Below are 18314 nucleotides of genomic sequence, written 5' to 3' on the forward strand. Positions count from 1 at the left end.
ACTCAGCAGATAATTTTATTTTTCAAACTGCAATCTTCTATTTCTTTTATCTGTGAGATGAGAATATGTGTCTTAAGATGTAGTAGTGTTTTATATCAAAATTAAAAAAAAAAAGAAAAAAAGAGAGAAAAAAAGAAAGAATGAAGAAACAAATTGTGCTCTACTCCTGAGAAGAAAAGAAACAAGAGAGCTGTAACTCACCCTGGCACCACTATTTAGTGTTTTGCCTTAATAGCCCAAATGTAATAGCTCTAAAAGTGCAGCCTCTTAACTGTTCTGCTAAGTATGGCTCTTCATCACTTGAGCTACATTCTGAGTTCTTGAAAGACACTCTGCAGGCTAGGAAAGATTGGAAAGTCTATAATTTTACATCAATCAATAGTACTGATAAATTGCCAGTCACAAGAAGAGACGTGACAAAATACAATAGTACAAGCTATTAACAGAGAATCCTCAGAGCTCCAGATAGAGCTATATTACATGAAGAAGGGAAGAAAAAATCATTACGCAGTAAAGCTTATTAAGCAGCTAAGACTGAAGGGAATATAAACTACACAAGGCCAGCATGGGCTGTGAAAGGGAGCAGCTGGGCTGTTTCACTGTAGGAAAATGACTCCAGATTAGAACAGAATGTTTGAGGAAGCACTGGTCCAATCTCCCCTCTTTTGGAATATTCACTGTGGGGAGATATAGAAGGTACATTTGGCTTCTCACAGGATTTCATGGCAGTTATGCTGAGAATTAGGTGAAGCATATGCTCAGGAGACATTCTGAAGATATGTCTCTCTCAGCTTCTCTTGCAAGGCCCTGTTCTTCTCCAACACTTACTCCTATAGACCTGTTACTGGAACTAGTTTAGCTCTCTAAAGAAAGGGAAACTACTTCAAATGTTTTCATTTACCCCTTCCTCAAGCTGCAGGTTCTCTGCTCTGAAAGAAAATCTTTGTGCATGGAAATACCAGATGAATAGACAAAGAAATGTGCAGAGGTCACAATGAGCAGCAGTCATAGAAGTCCTTGGGAGTCCTTGTTCTCAGCTTCATGTCCAATCTGAACTTTGGTGTGCTTATGCACATGATGCGGCAGTGAGCTGACCACAGTGAGGTCTCATTGTCTCTGAAGTCTTATCGTTACATGTGTTTTCACACCCTCAGCTGGTTTAGAGAGATCCTTTCTGTAGTGAAGACCTACAATCACTTTATATTTATTTATTTTTGCCTAATGCTACTAAAGGCTCTGCTCCCATCACAAGATAAACACACATAACTTTTCTTTCTCTTTCAGTGGACTTCAAAACTTCAGTCATACCAAGGAAGGAACTGAGAAAAAAAATTTAACAATATTTTCATCTTATTTCTGTGCTAGAGAGAAAAGCAAAATGCATACTAGATGGAATAGCACAGAAACAGATAAAAGCCGTAAAAGAACAAAATGTTTTCTACTTTAAGTCATTTCAGCTATATACTGCAGTGAAAATTGCTTCGGGTTTATCAATCTGTGATTTAGTGTAACGGTGTCAAATCACGAGATGGACACAAAGGACCAATCAGGCTATGGCTGAAGCCAATTGCAAAAGCGTGACTCAGTGGTAATATGCCTGAACTGGGGCCAGCAGTTCTGGAGCTGCAGTCATTCCTGATCTGATATTCCAGTAACTTCAGTTTGCTTTTCACTCCTTGTATATGCACAGGACATCTGTAGATAGATACATTTTCTGAGGGATTCCAGTGGTTTGAGGACTAGTTATAGAGCCAGTGCTGTCTGTAATTGTGCTTGCTGTGCATACAGGCAAAATAAGTAGTTTTGGCCATTTGGCTGATTTAACTGTATTGTAGAGATAAAGGATATGTGCTAAAGAAGTCTGAAACTTAGGTAGAAGCCCAGTCTCAAAGCTACTGCAATTTTGACCTCAAAGTATTCAGTGTTCTGCAGAACATACTCTTCCCACCTTATCAATTTAGTGTTCTGTACAAAGAAATAGTTCTGGTTTCTAAGACATCACTTTATGTCCAATTCATTTCAAAGACGCTGAGTTCAAGACCTTCTGTGGTTTCCCAAGCTTAATTTTCTAGGAAACTGAGTTTCTCCAGGAATACAGTGTGTGTGAATACAGTTGCAGATGTGAGAGGAGAGGGAGAAAGCCAGCCAAGCACTGCATGTGCCCACTTCTAACCACATATAATGTAGATAAAGCCTGGCACTCCATGGTACTGGTAAATAAATGCATGGTGGAAGAGTTTTAGGAGCTTCTATGAATTCTGAATTTAGGAACTCCATAGCTTTGCTGCTGGGAATTTTGTTGCATCTAGCAGATATTGGTTTTGCCTTTGTTGTTGTTGTTTGTTTGTTTGTTTGTTTTTAGTCTTCTGACATGAAATAACAGAAATAAGGAAGATCTGCAAACCTGCTGTTTTCAGCAGAAGTTTAGCTGGGATCAAATGCTTTCTTCCTCTCCTGAAACGTCTGAGCATACAGCAAATCTCTGAGAAAATGGCTATAGCTGTGATATAACACTGATGCAATACAAGGGAAGCAGCTGGCTAGCAGCCTTTTGTAAGCCGTATTGAATGCTATTGATCAGGTAAAATGGAGAATGGGAGCAGATACACTCCCAGTCTAACCATGAGATTTGATTATGCACAACATGGCTATGACTCTATTCTATACTCCATTAACTTTTCTATCAGGAAGGCTGGAGCCTCTTTTAGTCATCCTGCAAATTCATGCCTAGATGACCCATACTGGGATTCAAAATCTGTTCAAAACTGTATCGTGTTTTACATTTGTGCTTTGAGAATGGGAATTAGGACCGCTGAAGAAGAATGAGTAGTTGGGAAGGCAGCTTGGGAAGCTAAGCAAAACATCTGTCTTGCAGCAAAGTCATTGTCCTGGCAAAATAAAGGAAATTTTGATCTATGCTTGGACCAATTCTTGTACCTTTTTACTTGTTGTGAGTCTACCAGATGATGCCAATTATACTCACTGCTGCTCATGGTAAACCTCAATAAAACTGTAGCATTTTAATAGCCTTTTGATAGCACTTTAGAAGAAGCAATTCCTTTCAGATTCATCCAGGGGTGAAATAGGACTCAGTCAACTTACGTAGGCTCTGACATTTCTTTGGAACAGCACATATTTATGTCTGAAGACTGACTAGAAGACTGTCAGTGTGAATTTCAGCTTCTTGTCTCTTGCTGGCTTATTCATCAAGTGCTTCCAGTGCATGAATTCTGCAAAACTCAAATTAAAAAGGGCAGAGTACAGATTCACAGTAGTGATCTCAGTGGGAGTGGGGAGCAGAGATTGTTAGGGAAGAATTTGGGCAGCTTTACCACTGTCCCAGCTAACACCTGTTAAGTAGCCATAGTAAGCTTACTGAAGACCAGTGTGAAATGAAAGGAGATGGTTTAAACCACAGGTCCACTCCTCACAACCTGAACTGAGAACCTAACTACCATGGAAAGATTTCCTTAACCTGTTTGGACTTTGTCCTTAAAACAAATCTGACTATCCCACTAGTTATCAATTCGTGGTGAATTAGAAAAGCAGTAATACTTGTTCTTCTCTCTCACTGATTCCCACTTTATGCATACCAATACCACTTGAGAATGAATATAACCTTTGTCTCTGCTCCCTCTGTTAGAACACACAGCAGAGACAGTGACCCTTCTCTGAAAAGAAGGACATGGAAGTAACCAGCTATGACTGTGGTCCTTACTGAATTCCTAGAAGAGGACTATTTTTAAACCATCATCTTTCATTTTAAAGTAGTTATAATAATAAAGATAGGAGATTTTTTTTTTATTATTATTTTTTTTTAATATCTTGCTAATTAAATACAAGGTAATATTCAAACACCAAAATATCAGTACAAACACTCTGCAATTTACAAATATTAGCATATCAACAGGGTATACTTTGAAATCAAGAACTGTAGGGTCACCCTGAAAATCTCATCAAAAGCATTTCAATACAAAAGCTGTAATCACAGAATTACTGGCTTTAAACTACTGAATTCCCTAAGGGAAGTTTTATAGTGCAAAGCAGTGTAATCATGTTTGATTTTCTTTATTGCTAACTCTGCATGGAGATAAAAAAAAAAAGGATCACTATTAATCTAAGCCAGATAACATAGGCCTTAAATGAAAACGTAAAACAATGGGCTTAAAATGTTGTTCATGATGATTTCAGCTTCTTATTTACAGGAAACAAACAACACCCTCTGATAGAGTGCCCTTTTTCCCCACTGTGTTTTCTGCGTATGCCATGCACTGTTTACATGCTAAAAATAAAGCATCTTTTTAAGAGTAGAATTTGGTTTATCTCAGGCAAAACCTGGTGATGTTTTATGAGAGCAGATAAATATGGGAAGTGGGATTTGGTCCTGGTCTTCAAAGACTTATACATTTTGACTGCTGATAGCTGAGAAATCTGATCCACAAGATCAAATACTGAATTACCCCCAAAAATCTCAATCTTCAGAGAGTATGGTTGATGAGTATGATGTTCTGATTTCAGACTTATTTCTTATATACAAAAGTAATTGGAAAAAATACATGAGTAATTGTTCCTGAAGAATCACTGTTAAATTTGAAGCAGACACAGTGGTACTCAGGTTGTTTTGGGTAACATTAGAAAAAAAGATGCTGAACTTATGTGTCTGTTCAGTTCTGGACCGTGTGAATAAACAGACTGTATATTCAAGGTTTGATATTCAAGCACTGGAAAATTGCAATTGATTTCCTTGAGACTTTTCTAGGTCTTGTGCATACATCTGGCCTTGATGTCCTCTGTTCCATTGAACACCATTAAGAAAACATCTTTTGATTATCTGCAGAAATGCTGATGCAACCAGGAAGCTTGTCAGTTTAGTGCAAGCAAAACTTCATTTGGAAGAAAGGCAATGTGGCAATGAATACCTCTCATTTTCATTAGAGCAGCATAACCAGCAATTCTTGCCAAATGATATTTTTTAATTTTTATTTTTATTTATTTTTTACAGAAAATGACTGTGGAGAATAATGTCTGCCACTAGTTATAGAGGAACATAAAGTTGTATTTAATAAGTGGCTCAATGAATGGCTCATCAATACTTTACTGTAATAATCCAAATAGGAGTTAAAAAAACATATAATCCTAGTAGGAATTACTATTATATGAATAGAGATAACTTGTTACTCTGTAAGTTGTTTAACTGTTTTGGTCCATGGTGGGCCTTGTCATATGAAATCATGAAAGACATCTGTGTAGACTCACTAGACTCAGTTGATGTGGAAGAAGTCAGATATAAAAAGAAATAGAATAACTCTTGACTGTTGCAAGATATTTTCTATGATTCATATTTTTAGCATGCAAAGTGATCTCAGGCTCCTGTTCATCCCATGTCTGTATTTTAAAATGTGCTTCTTATATGTAAAATAATCACACACAAGACTGGGGATTTACTGGCAGATGAGTTCTTCCCATTATTTGGAAGGTCACTTTAGAGTTTTCTCACAAGAATCAAAGCAATTACATTAATGTGATATAAGCCTTTAGCTCAGGTAGAAGAAGGTAAGTCATAAGCTGAAATGCATTAAACTTTAAATGCAACCATCCCTTGATAACTCAAAAAGAAAGGGATTAACTTAGAGCACCATGCTTGCTGGTTAACATAGAAGATAACTGCTAGCAGAAAGGTAATGGTTTCTATACATTACTCCTATACTCTTCTTATATGAACATAACCTCAATAACCTAATATTGTATCTGTGTTTTTTAACTGTTTGACTTGGGCTTTGAATGGTTGAGAAATTAACAAAAGAATAACAAAGAGAAAGTGATGCTTTCCAAACAATAATTTAGATGAATAGTCTGTGTTTTGAAGCATTCCCTATTTTGCAGACCTCTTTGCGTGTTAGTGACAATCCAGATGATTAAGTCTGGGATATCAGCTACTGATACAATCTCTCCATGTCTACTTATGGAAAAATATCACTATGCCTGGATTTGTCAGCTGTGTTTGTAGATGCTGCAAGCTCTGAGCTCTCAGCCGCATAATGCAGGGTCTCACCCACTGCATTCAATTCCAATCAGCCTTTCCTTGAAAGGTTATGGCAGGATTATATTGAGTTCAAAGACAGGCGATGTGAGTAACCAAGGCAGTTAAAAACGGTAAGTAAAGGGACTGAAATTTCTCCTACTATATGTACAGTTTTTGTCTAGGGCTTTTCCAAAGTTGGCTGTTTGAAAGAAGGTGTAGTGGATAATATGGAAGAATATTAGAACATATATGTGTATATCGACTGGCTCCTATTCCATCTATCTCATTCCCTGTTGTGACAGTGCAGAAACCAAAAAATGCGACATCCATTAGATCTTCGTTCTATGGACTTTCCCTACAGGAACTGCACAGTTTTTAACTTAATAAAGTGCATATGTTTTCAACCTGTTTCCTCTTGGCACAAGTTTCACAAGAAATTATTTCTACTTCACCTCAGAAGCTGTGAATGGTAGAATGGAGAATGGTCCAGAGGAGGAGGTGGGACCCACTACTTCAGTGTGTTAATAGCAATCCTTGAAATACCCCAGTAGTTACTACATAAGGTGATCCATCTTTTACCCTAATGTTTCTAGCAGTTTCCCCTAACGCACTTTTGTAATTGAGCTATTTGGGGGTAAATATATTGATATGTATACAGATGTATTTTGCTCTCCTCCTTCCTCTCACGAGGTCCTACCTCGGAGACACGCAGGATGCTGCAGCCGGCCGCCAGGTGGCGCTGCGGGGCCGGGCCGGGCCGGGCTGGGCGCGGTGTCTCCCCCCAGCGGCGCCCCCTCTCGGCCGCTCCCGGCGCATCCCCCGCGGCGCTCCGGCTTCTGCTCCGTCGCTCCCGAGAGCGCTCCGCTGCAGCCGTCACAACCCCGGTGAGGACGACAGCCCCACCATGACCTCTCCCCAGCACTCCCGGGCCGGAGAAAGGAAAAGGAAGAGGGATATCTTATCTCTTTTCATTCATTTGATTTATTTTATTTATTTATTTATTTTCCTTTGATGAACTCAGTGAAGTTCGGACAACTGACCGTGGTTCTCCCCTCTGCAGGAGGCGGAACCCCTATTAGGGAGGAAAAAAAAACCCAAAACCTTAAGCTAAGGAAGCGCTTAAGCCCCACAGACCCTCAGCCACTTCGGATCCCGGTAGCCCTCAGCTGCGGGTGTCAGTGCCAGTAAGCTCCTCCGCGCGGCAGGAGAAGCTCCATGCCCTCGTTAGGCTGTGCTGCTGGGGCAGCAGCAGAGACTCCGCGCTTCCCGGCGGAGGTCTCGGAAGAGGCAAAACAGAGGGAGGATCCGTTAGGATCCAGGTAGATCCAGCTTTTACCTCTTACCAAAAACCACAACCAGCAGGACCTCCGTCTCCTCCCTCCCTCCTCCCTCTAACTCCCTCCCTCCCCTGCCCCTCAGTGATGAGAGACGGGCCAAGTCCGTGCGCGCCAGCAGCGCTCGCTGCCAGGGGCGGACGGATCGCTTTCATGTCACAGGGTGACTGCTAACCCTGCGGAAGCTCCCCGGACCGGGCTGGGGCGGCGGGAGGGCAGCTGCCCCGAGGTCGGGGTGACTGCCGACCCCGCGGAATGCTGGCGGCGGGGGATGCGGAGCCGACTGTGGACTAACATGGGGGGCAGCCACTCCCACAGGGCGCCCGTGTTCGACGAGAACGAGGACGGTGAGTGTGGAGCTGTCCGAGGTACCCGCCGCGCCCGCGCGCCCCGTAGTTCCCTTGGTCGGCTCAGCCCCGGGGCCGGGGGAGGCAGCTCGCCCTCAGCCAGGTATTGACAGCATCCTCAGTCCGGCTGGGGGAGGTATTTTGGGTAGATCCTCCAGCCGGCTGCTTGCTGTGGGGTAGCCTCCCTAGGAGGGAGGTGGGCAAGCCCACCTTTGTTTAGCTGTTTGCACTAATTACACAGTTCTTTGCTTGTATCCAAGCTAAGCTGAAGTCTAGGGCACCACCACTTGGGTTTTAAACACATGGCCAGGTAACTTCATATCTTTGTATGTGAACTGGCATTAGTTTGGAAATGAATGCCTGTTTTTCTCTTTTCATTTATAGTTGACTCTTTGCCCACCAGCCCATTTTAAATGGTGGTACATCTTTCAGTCAGTATACTTTTCTCCACCTTTGCTTTCTGAAACTTTTAAAGTTGTTCTATTACTTTGAGATTTTTTTCCCCCCTGCCTTGATAGTATATCAGAACTAAGTGTACCCAGCAAAGTTTTTGGAATACAAACAGAAGTTTACATAAAAATGTACAATTTTTTTTCTCTTCTTATTCATTTTTATGTCATTTTCTTATAGAGATAATGTTTCACTGGGATTACATGGCTCTCAAGTCCAGTCATTTTGACTCTTAGAGCAAAGAGGACACTCCACTTTTAGGATAAATTCATACTTCATTTGGAATATATCCATTTCATTCTGGTTCCCAGCATCTTTTATTGAGACATGCTTGTCCCTCAGCAGACTTTGCTTTGCCTTTTTGAGGTTCATAACACATCAGAAACATTTATGCTCTTTCCTATTCATTCGGGACATATGGAGACATTTACACTGTTTTGCTAATACATAGGAAAAATATTAAATAAGTTTTTATGGGGGTGAATATATATTTGCTTACTCTTTCAGCACATTTACCACTCCCTATTTCTTGGCAAAGCTCGAAGAGGTATTTGGTGTGGTTTGGTTTATAGCAGTTTGTTGTTTGTGTAGAGTAAGGGACTAGAGTATTTACTATAGGTGTATTGTGATGCAGTAGGTGTGATTTTCTTGTCATTTACCACTTTCAGTCACGAGTAAATACTATGTAAACAAGTGAGAAAGAAACCATTCCCCACTGTAAAATTATAATGGTGATCATTTAGAATTAGTCATGTAAATCTTAAGGTAATTCTCCAAGAGTGAAAGTATAGTGTTAACCTTGTCTAGAGTTGTAAGGTAAAAAATAGCCCTGCCTTTGCCATTCTGAGTGTTTTGACTGAGCTCTCTTGAGGTAACATGTTCCATGAATTATTAGCATTTCATTTTTTTCCAATGAGAAAAGGCTGTGGTCATTTTATGAATAAAATGAACAGAGTTCAAGAATGAATGAGAATAGAGGACTTCATGCCACTTTGCTCTTCTATCCTTAGGAAAACAACTAAAACAAAAGAAAACAAAACAAAACCATGAACACACAATCTATTTATGAATTTCTATTAAGACATTGTTTATCCTTTGCTTGTTGTTTTTTTTTTTCCCATTCTGAATGTTCCTAAAATATCTTTTTTTTTTCTCTGAAGACATTATGATTAGTACAACCATCTAGTTGAGAAAGCCCATTGCTTTTGAAATAGATAAGCAGTGTAGAAAATAGGTTATGAATTACAGTCCAGGATGGAATTTTCCCAAGTACCTAAAAATATAGGAAGATATCTTCTCTTTGAAAATCTGTCTTGCAAAATGTAATCCAAAATCAAGGAGTATTTCATATTGTTCTTAATATTTACATTGGTAACTGCTTTCCACAGTACTGGACTCAATATGAAATTAAAATTAAAAACAGTAAACAAAAAAATAAACAAAAAAATCCCAACCCCACAACACACTGTTACAAAGAGAAAGTTCATTTGTTTCTTGAGATTATACATTTTTGTTCATGAAGAGTATTTACCAATTCATATAGACTGGAATAAATGAGTCGTGTGTGAATATGTAGGCATAATAAAAATCAAGTTATTTAAAGAGTTGTTTGTAGCGTCACAGATGTCTCCTTAGTATGAGAAAAACGAGCAGAAAAGCATATTGACATTTTATGTTCATGCATGTCAATGTTGGATGTAGAGTAAGTCATGAATTTAGGAAGATGTTTAAAACAATTCATTGTAACTTCATAAGTCATAGAAAAAGTTTCATATCCAGTGTACCGTTTAGCAAGGAAGTTTGAGGAAAAAGTGGATAAAGAGCAACCAGGTACAGTCTGACAAACCTATAGGGTATCTGCTCTAGGTTTATCAGTCACGTTTTCTCTCTTATGAGGATGAGTGTCAATGCAGTGAATAGATCTAAAGCTTAGACAATGTACTTAGACTTACCACTGTAAGGATGAATATCACTGATATGAACACAAGCTGGAAACAGTGTTGTTCAGTCTCCAGTTATCACAGACACCATCTCCCATCGTTATTAAATGCTGATCTTTTCAGAAGTTGTAATATATACCATTTTTAAACTAGTTATATTTGTTCTCTATGTGTCCTATTTTAGTTAGGAGGATCTTGCAGAACCTTACTCTTTCAATGGGTAGAAGCATCTGCCTTCTTGATTAAAAGCATGCTTGACCTACATATAACATTTATCTTTATTTCAACATTTTCGCTAGCTTAAACAGCTCTTCATCCTCCGTGATGATTACTCCAGTACACTCATAGATACTAGCATAAATGTTCCCTCTCACTCTGATCTGTAAGAAAACTTCTACTTTTATTATTTCTCCTGGTTTTTCATTCCCAGTGTGCCTAATCTGTATGTATTTAAACTCATCTCTATTAAATGCATATAATTCAAACTCATACAATTACAGGTAAATTTTCTCTAGAACCTTTTACTGGAAACCACATTTCCTGATCTCTACTGAAACTAACTTTCCCAGTATAGCCTATGCCCTTTTCATGTGCATATCATACAGACAGTACAGAGACATCTTGTGATGAATTGTCTCACTAATACCCAATTCAGGAATTTCCACTGATGAGTTCCAATCTACAGCAGAAATTTTAAGTGCTCCTGAATGTGTGACTTCATTTTGCACTGAAGAAGATTGAATTTCAAGTCATTCCTCATATTCAGGTCCTCACTAAATCTAGCCCTAATTTCTTTCCCAGTGATCCTCTGATCCTCTGTTATTTTAACAATGTTGTGAATTATTGCTACCCTCACTAGCTCAGTGGCAGTTTTCAAGTCCATTGAATATATTGAGAACATACTAAATTGGGTCATTTCTGTACCTCATTCTCTTTGCTGTTATTTCTCTTCAGCCTGATATTTTCCATTTCAAAATAACACTATTAGTATCTCCTTGCATTTTGCCAGGTAATACTCAACTTTCTCAGCTTTATGTATTCCTTATATATAGCTCCACTCAAATTCAGAAAAATGGAATTATGAGAAGTGTACTATATACAAAATAAGTTTATGATCAAGGAAAAGTTATCTCTCATGCATCAGTGTTTGGTGAAATCATGAGGATTTGATCTCATTTTTTTTCTTAGCCTAGACTAAAGCACAGAAAGAGCTAGGAAAATCCAATGAATGGAATCCTTTGTCTATAGCTTACACTCTTGCTAAGGAAGGCCAATGGGAAAATATATTTCATTTCTTGATTTTTATTGCTGTATTTTTTGGATAGACATCTAGATCTGTAGCCCCATTGCTACCTCTACTCAAAGCTACATATTTTAATGGATTGGAATGATAAGATTTTTACGAAAGGCTTCATTTTGATTAATGCTGCTGATGCAAAGGGAACTTTGACTCTCTTTGTCTTTAATACTTTGTCATAATGAGTACAGAATATCTATCCTCTCCTGAACAGGTGTTTCCAGTAATAATGTAGGAAATAGAAAGGAGTATATCTTTCCCAGGTTTTAGCTCTTGGAAAGAAATTGTAAGTTCACAGAAATGGCATTAGAAGAGTGAGAGGAATATTAAGCATTGGTAAATGTTACTTTCAAATTCTCAGTAAATATTATAAGTAATGAATATATTATCAATATTCTGGCAACTTTAAGGAATATCCTTCATGATAAATTTATTTTACTGTGTTCAGTTAAAGCTGCTGTTTAATTAAATTGTTATAAATATTATTCAATATGTGAAAATCAAACGGTAGAAAAGAACCATTTTCTACTACCAAATAGTAATAACAGCTATTTCCCTGTATGGTTGTGAAAGATATACAGGAAAGGATGAGAAATAAAAGAGTTAGAGGCAAGAAACTGGATCTTTGAATTGATATGTCAGTTGTATTTGGTTTTGAAAAAAAGAATAAGTTTTATTATGGTGGCATGTAGAAACAAGTGCACTGATTTCTTAAAAGTTTGCTTTTGTATTTATAAGGCAACTTTAATTTTCAGTCATTTCCAACAGTTCTTAGCAGTTATTGATGAGCTTTCAGTACAGAATTGTATGAGACAGGAGGAGAATATGGCCAGAGAGGAGAGAATGGTAAGATAATATGATCATACCAGGCAGTAAGATAGGTACTAACTGCCAAATTGTTGTCAAGAGTTTGCATAGACTGTGGCAAAGAAGATAAAGAAGGGATATCGTGGCATGGCAACAATCCTCAGTTATCATCTTCCTGATCCAGTCTTTTAAAGTCCATGTTACAATGTGCACAAATAACGTGGACCTCTTCAGATACTAAATAATGATTACAGGTGAAAACTAACATTAGATCATGGGTTTTCCTTTTCCACAGAGAACTCTGAGGAAAAGCTGAATGGATGTGGCACTTTCATTTTTAGATTTTTGCTCCCTTAAATGAACTGCAAGTCTGTACCCTACTTGATGGTTTTAAAAATTCAACAGAGGATTATAACTATGACAATTTCAAGGTGCAGTTAAGTGTTTATCCATTTTATTTTCCCATCATCCAGCCTCCACCAGCAATGCCTTAGAGGTGAACTAGGTGAATTTTCAGCATCCTTCCTAAACATGTTCTCTAAGATTCCATGATCTGATTTTCAGTTTTGATAGAAATATCCATGTCAGGGCCTCTGTATTAAATAAAGACATCATGTAAGTCTCTGCTCCTGCTTTTGTAGCCTTCTGGAATTTACACAAGTTGTTGATGAGGCCTCCCAACTCTTGAGAATATTGCAGAATTTCTCAGTGGCTTATTATCTAAGAAGTGTGAGTGTTTTGTCCATGTTGATATGCATATTATACAGCATGTCTGGAACTTGGGACAGGCTTTTTGGAAAAATGCATACAAATAATTCAAGGTTAAGCAAGCTCCAAAAAAGATAGAGAATTGATATCAAAATCAGGGAAAGTTCTGAATGTTAAAGAAACCATGATAAAACAAGATTGTTATCTAAATCAACACCACTGCCTTTACAATCACAACTTTACTAATTCGTAAATTATGTCTCCCATCCCTGCCTGTAGATTGCTCTTACAGGTCCTACTCTCACACCTGAGCTACTGTGGTATTTTGTGCCAAAAGAACAGGATTTCAGAGAGTTGTATTCTGCAGGACTGGAAAAGCTGGAAAGTGAAGGAAGAAGCACACTGAAAAATTAAATGTTTCCTGACTGGCTTTTACTTTGAAGAAAGCTGGGGGTTGTTACGGAGGAGAGAATCGCAGTGTAACATACCTTTGCAGGTGTAATGCCTTTTTATTTTTTCTACCCTAGGTAATGCTACAGGCTTTGGGTAGAGTGGCTGGAAGACAATGTGGAAGAAAGGGACCCAAGGGGCTTGGTTGACACTCTGCTAAACATGAGCCAGCAATATGCCCAGGTAGTCAAGAAGACTAAAAGTAACCTGGCTTGTATCAGAAATCGTGTAGCCAGCAGGAGTGGGGAGATGATTGTCCTCCTGTAGTCAGCTCTGATGAGGCTGAACTTCAAGTATTGTGCTCAGTTTTGGGCTCCAAAAAACTGTGAAAGGTCTGGAGCACAGGTCTTACGAGGAGCAGCTGGGGTTGTTCAGACTGGAAAATAGAAGGCTCAAGCCTTATTGGTTTTTACAACTACCTGAAAGGAGGTGATGGTGAGGTGGGGGTCATCCTCTTCTCTGACATTATCAGAGATAGAGAAATGGCTTCAAGTTGCACAGGGGAGGTTCAGGTTGGATACTAGGAAAAAATTCTTCTCTGAAACAGTAAGCAGGCACTGGAAAGAGCTGCCCAGAGGTGGTTGAGTCACTGTTCCTGGAGGTTTTCAAGAAATGTTTAGATGTTATACTAAGGGGCATGGTTTGGTGGAGAAATATTGATAATAGGTGAATGGTTGGACTAGATCATCTGGGAGCTCTCTTCCAGATATAGTGACTCTATGATTGCATAAGAATATTGAAGAATATAATGAGCTGGAACTAGAAAATGTAAATTATCCTGAAATTAATATTACACATCAATATCTGAATATTCTTGCCAACTTCTTATGGAGAGGTTTGGGTTAAATATCAGGAAAAACTTGTTTACGGAAAGGGCTGTTAAGCACTGGAGTAGGCTCCTAGGGATGTGGTTGAGTCACCATCCCTGAATGTGTTTAAAAACTGTCTGGATGTGGTGGTCAGGGGCATGATTTACTGGTGGGTTGTTAGAGTTAGGGTAGTATGGTTAGGTTGCAGTTGGATATGATCTTGAAGGTCTTTTCCAACCTGAGCAATTCTATGATTCTTATAAGAAAAAAAGCTTGATTTCTGCACAGACATGATTTTCAAGTGTACAGATACATTAAAATGCCTTCACTCCACAGTTTTGTCTTCATGGATAGTTACACTCAAAAGAAGAGTCTTTCATTTCTGCCAGGGAGATCATGAGTCTGGCTGTACTCATTCCTTTTTGACATCTTCCCATACAGCAAGGAGAAAGAGGTGCACCTCCTCACATTAGTACCTACTAATGTTAGGCTCTAATGTGGTATTGAATGCATCATTTGTTGCATTTGGCATGAAAGAGTTCTTTGATGTGGATGTGTGGACCTGGTTTACAAAGCCAGCAGTACTGTGAAAATGCAGCCTTTTTGTGAAGCTTAGGTATGTTCTGTCTAGTGAATCAGGGAAGTTTATCCTGGAATGAAATACTACACCTAAATGACTTAGAAAATGACCAAAATGATCTTAGGAGAAAAACTAATGAGAATTTATGATCTTGCTCATAAACACTCAACTAAACTAATCCTGTCCCACTAGGACTGTTTTAATATTTTCTCTTCTGAACATAACATTAGCACGAGAATGAAGAAGGCTGGGATTTTGTTGGCCATGCACAGGACTCTTCTAGATACCTCCTGAAACAGCAAGGCTGGGAAAGCAGAAACAGAAACCATCTTGCTAAAACTCCTGGACAGATATATATGGGACCAAGTACTGCAAGGCAGAAAAATATTGCCAAGGTTGTTTTCAGGTATTTTGGTGTAATAAGAGTGAGCTAATGTTGAGATGTAAGGAACAAGAAAAAGGAGAAATAATTGCTACAGAGATCAATCAATATTAAATAGAAATTTCTGAAGGAATATGCAGAAGAAGTATAAGATCATCCTAGTAGTGGAACACAAAACTATCTTACTATAGTAATACAGAAGAGAGTACAAAAAACACGGAATTAATTACACAGAATTCAGCAGGGAAAGCAGGGATGTCTAGAGAGGATAGAGCAGCAGTAGTAAGCTGACCCAGCCTCTGTCGAGCACAGTTCTGCTTAATTTCGTGAACTATTTGTGTTGATTACCTTAAACTACATTCATTATTTACTGCTTAACGTGAGCTTAGGTTGAGTTGATGAATTTGCTGACATGTTTGTGAACACTGTATACATGTGTATACATAAGCTTCTCTACAAAAAGCAAAAGCAAAAAAAGCATTATTCTGCAAAAATCAAAATCTTGTGCCAGCAATAAGCAGTGGAATCAATCACAATTTTGTATGTTTAACAAATAAGGAGTGTTTCCCGAAAAAGTATAGGCTAGTTTCTGTGAAAATCCTTCTGTTAAAGAGCAAAGTTTTCTTACTGTCTGGCATTCAGGCTTTAATAACTGTTCTGAAGAATTGTACTGTACTGGCTTTATTTCTCTTCATTTGATGCCAGTAAACTATCTGCTTTATGAGAAATGCTTACTCATATCACACAATCCTTGTTGATGGGGTCCAGGATACTTACACCATAGAATCACAGAATTTATTGAAATGGAAGGAACTCTTAAGGTTGTCTAGTCCAACTCTTCTGCAGTGAACAGGGATACCTACAGCTTGATCAGGTTGCTCAGAGCTCCATCCACCCTGACCTTGAATGTTTCCAAGAACAGGGTATCTACAAGATCTCTGGGCAACCTGTTCCAGCATCTTACCACTATGATTGTAAAAAAAACTTTTTCCTTATCTTCCCTCTTTTGTTTGAAACCATTTCCCCTTGTCCTATCACAACAGATACTGCTAAAGAGTCTGTCCCTTTCTTTCTTACAACTCCCCTCTTTGGACACTAAAAAGCCACTATCAAGTCTTCCCAGAGCCTTCTCTTCTCCAGGCTGAGCTGCTCTGGCTCTCTCAGCCTGGTCTCATAGAAGAGGTGTTCCATCCCTTAGAACACTTCTGTGGCCCTCCTCTGTGTGTGCTCTAACAGGTCTATGTTTTTCCCGATAACTCCATGTCTCAACAGAGTACTCCAAGTGAGGTCTCACTAGGGCAGAGTAGAGGGGCAGGGTCATCTCCCTCACCCCAGTGGCCACACTTCTGTTGATGCAGCCAAGGCTTTCTAGGTTGTGAGGGCACGTTGCTGTTTTATGTCCAGATAGCCATCTACCAGTTCCCCCAAGTCTGTTTCAGCAGGGCTGTGCTCTATCCTTACATCTCCCAGCTTGTACTGATAGTGGAAATTGCCACAACCCAGGTGCAAGGCCTTGCACTTGGATTTGTTGAACCTCATGAGGCTCACCTTGGCCCTCTACTCCAGTGAGCCAGTATCTCAGTATGCAAAGAGGCTGAGTATTTATAATACAGGGACTGGGATCTAGAACTGATTATCTTAATGCAGTGTCTCATAAAACATCCATTAATTTCATTTTAATTTCTGAGAATTTAACACAGTTAATGTGTGTACAGTATAAATTTATACTTTTTTTTGTTTTTTTTTTTTTTAATATATTTTGGAGAATGTGTCTGGTGGGCTTTAATTTTACTTTCTTTATGCAAAGAGGTTTTACGAAGATGCAAATGATTTAGCTTTATAAAATACAAATTCATAAATAAAATAGGAAAAAATGAAGTGTTAGGCAACAAGGAGCTCTAAGAATATGAGTGTACTTTTGTATCACAGAAATGAGGACTCTTTTTCCTTTCATTTGGAAATAGAATCATATCATAGAATCATTTGGGTTGGAAGGGAGCTTGAAAGTCATCTAGTTCCAGCCTTCACTGGTTATGAGCAAGGGCATCTCCTGCCAGACCAGGTTGCTCAAAGCCCCATCCAGCCTAGCTTGGAATGCCTACAGGGTAGGAGTATTGACAGCCTCACTGGGCAGCCTGTTCCAATGTATCACCACCCTCACAAAAAAGAATTTCTTCCTAATATATAGTCTAAATCTACCTCCTTCTAGTTAAAGGCCATTTCCACTTGTCCTTTCACCATGTGCCCTTATAAAACACACTTCCCCAGTATATAAAGTACCTCCCCAGGGACAAAATACAGTATTTTGTACCACAGGGAAGTATTTACACTGTAACATCTCTCACCCAATCTTTTTGTCCTCATCTCCCTTATTTCCACATTGACTTCTATACACCGTGTCTTTTCTTAAGTAAATCAAATAATCTGGATGAACTGGTTAGGATTTATAAAGAGATGTGACTGTTTTGTATTTAACCATTAGAAATCTGAACTCTGTACAAAACATTCATAAGAATCTGATTTCTCTGCTTAATTTGCTGTCCTCATGTAGTGGCTGTCAACTTTAGATATTTCCCAATCTGGCTTTCTTTATCTATTGGGAAATCTAGCAATACACACCAAGGAAAGCTTTCTGAAGTTTTCAGTTTATTGTATTTCTGTGCAGCCCATCAGGGTTTATTTTTTTTTGTTTTAGTGTTCAGCTTCCACACAAAATAACAGATGATTTTTCTATCTATAATATTTTTTTTTCTTCTACATCCCTTTTCTGCAATTTCTGTCACAAACCTTGACACACAAGCATGAAATTCAACAATGCTTTATTGTTAGAAGTGTTTTGCCCTATATTGTGACAAGCTTATTAACAGTGGCCTAAACACATATGTCATTTTCAGTAATTCCATAATCAGCACAAAGACGTTATCTATTAAATTAAAAGAACTCCTCTTAGAATGCAATAAAAAAACGTTACTGGAGTTGTAGCAGCCTGTTGTGCTGGTTTTTAAGGCTTTAATGATAACTGGATGTAGTTGATGACACTCAAATGTTTCTCAGATTTTATTGCAAGCATTCTCCTCACAACATCAAATCAAGTTGTTAAAGTCTGTATTTTGTATTACTTTAATTCTTTTCTACACTTTTCTATTTTGAAAATATTTCTTTCAAATATATTATCTAATCAACTATCT

At 38.6% G+C, this 18314-nt stretch overlaps 1 protein-coding gene across 1 annotated transcript in view; it reads left to right on the forward strand.

The window, feature by feature from the left end:
- The first annotated feature begins 6960 nt into the window (after positions 1-6960).
- Positions 6961-18314, forward strand: part of STK32B (serine/threonine kinase 32B) — a 129974-nt gene continuing 118620 nt past the window's right edge. Inside the window, exon 1 of the mRNA XM_015862540.2 lies at positions 6961-7703. Coding sequence (XP_015718026.1) covers positions 7628-7703 — 76 coding nt within the window. The 5' untranslated portion in view covers positions 6961-7627. The remainder of the gene's footprint in view (positions 7704-18314) is intronic.

Source organism: Coturnix japonica, chromosome 4 (genome assembly GCF_001577835.2).
Source record: "Coturnix japonica isolate 7356 chromosome 4, Coturnix japonica 2.1, whole genome shotgun sequence".
NCBI lineage: Eukaryota > Metazoa > Chordata > Aves > Galliformes > Phasianidae > Coturnix > Coturnix japonica.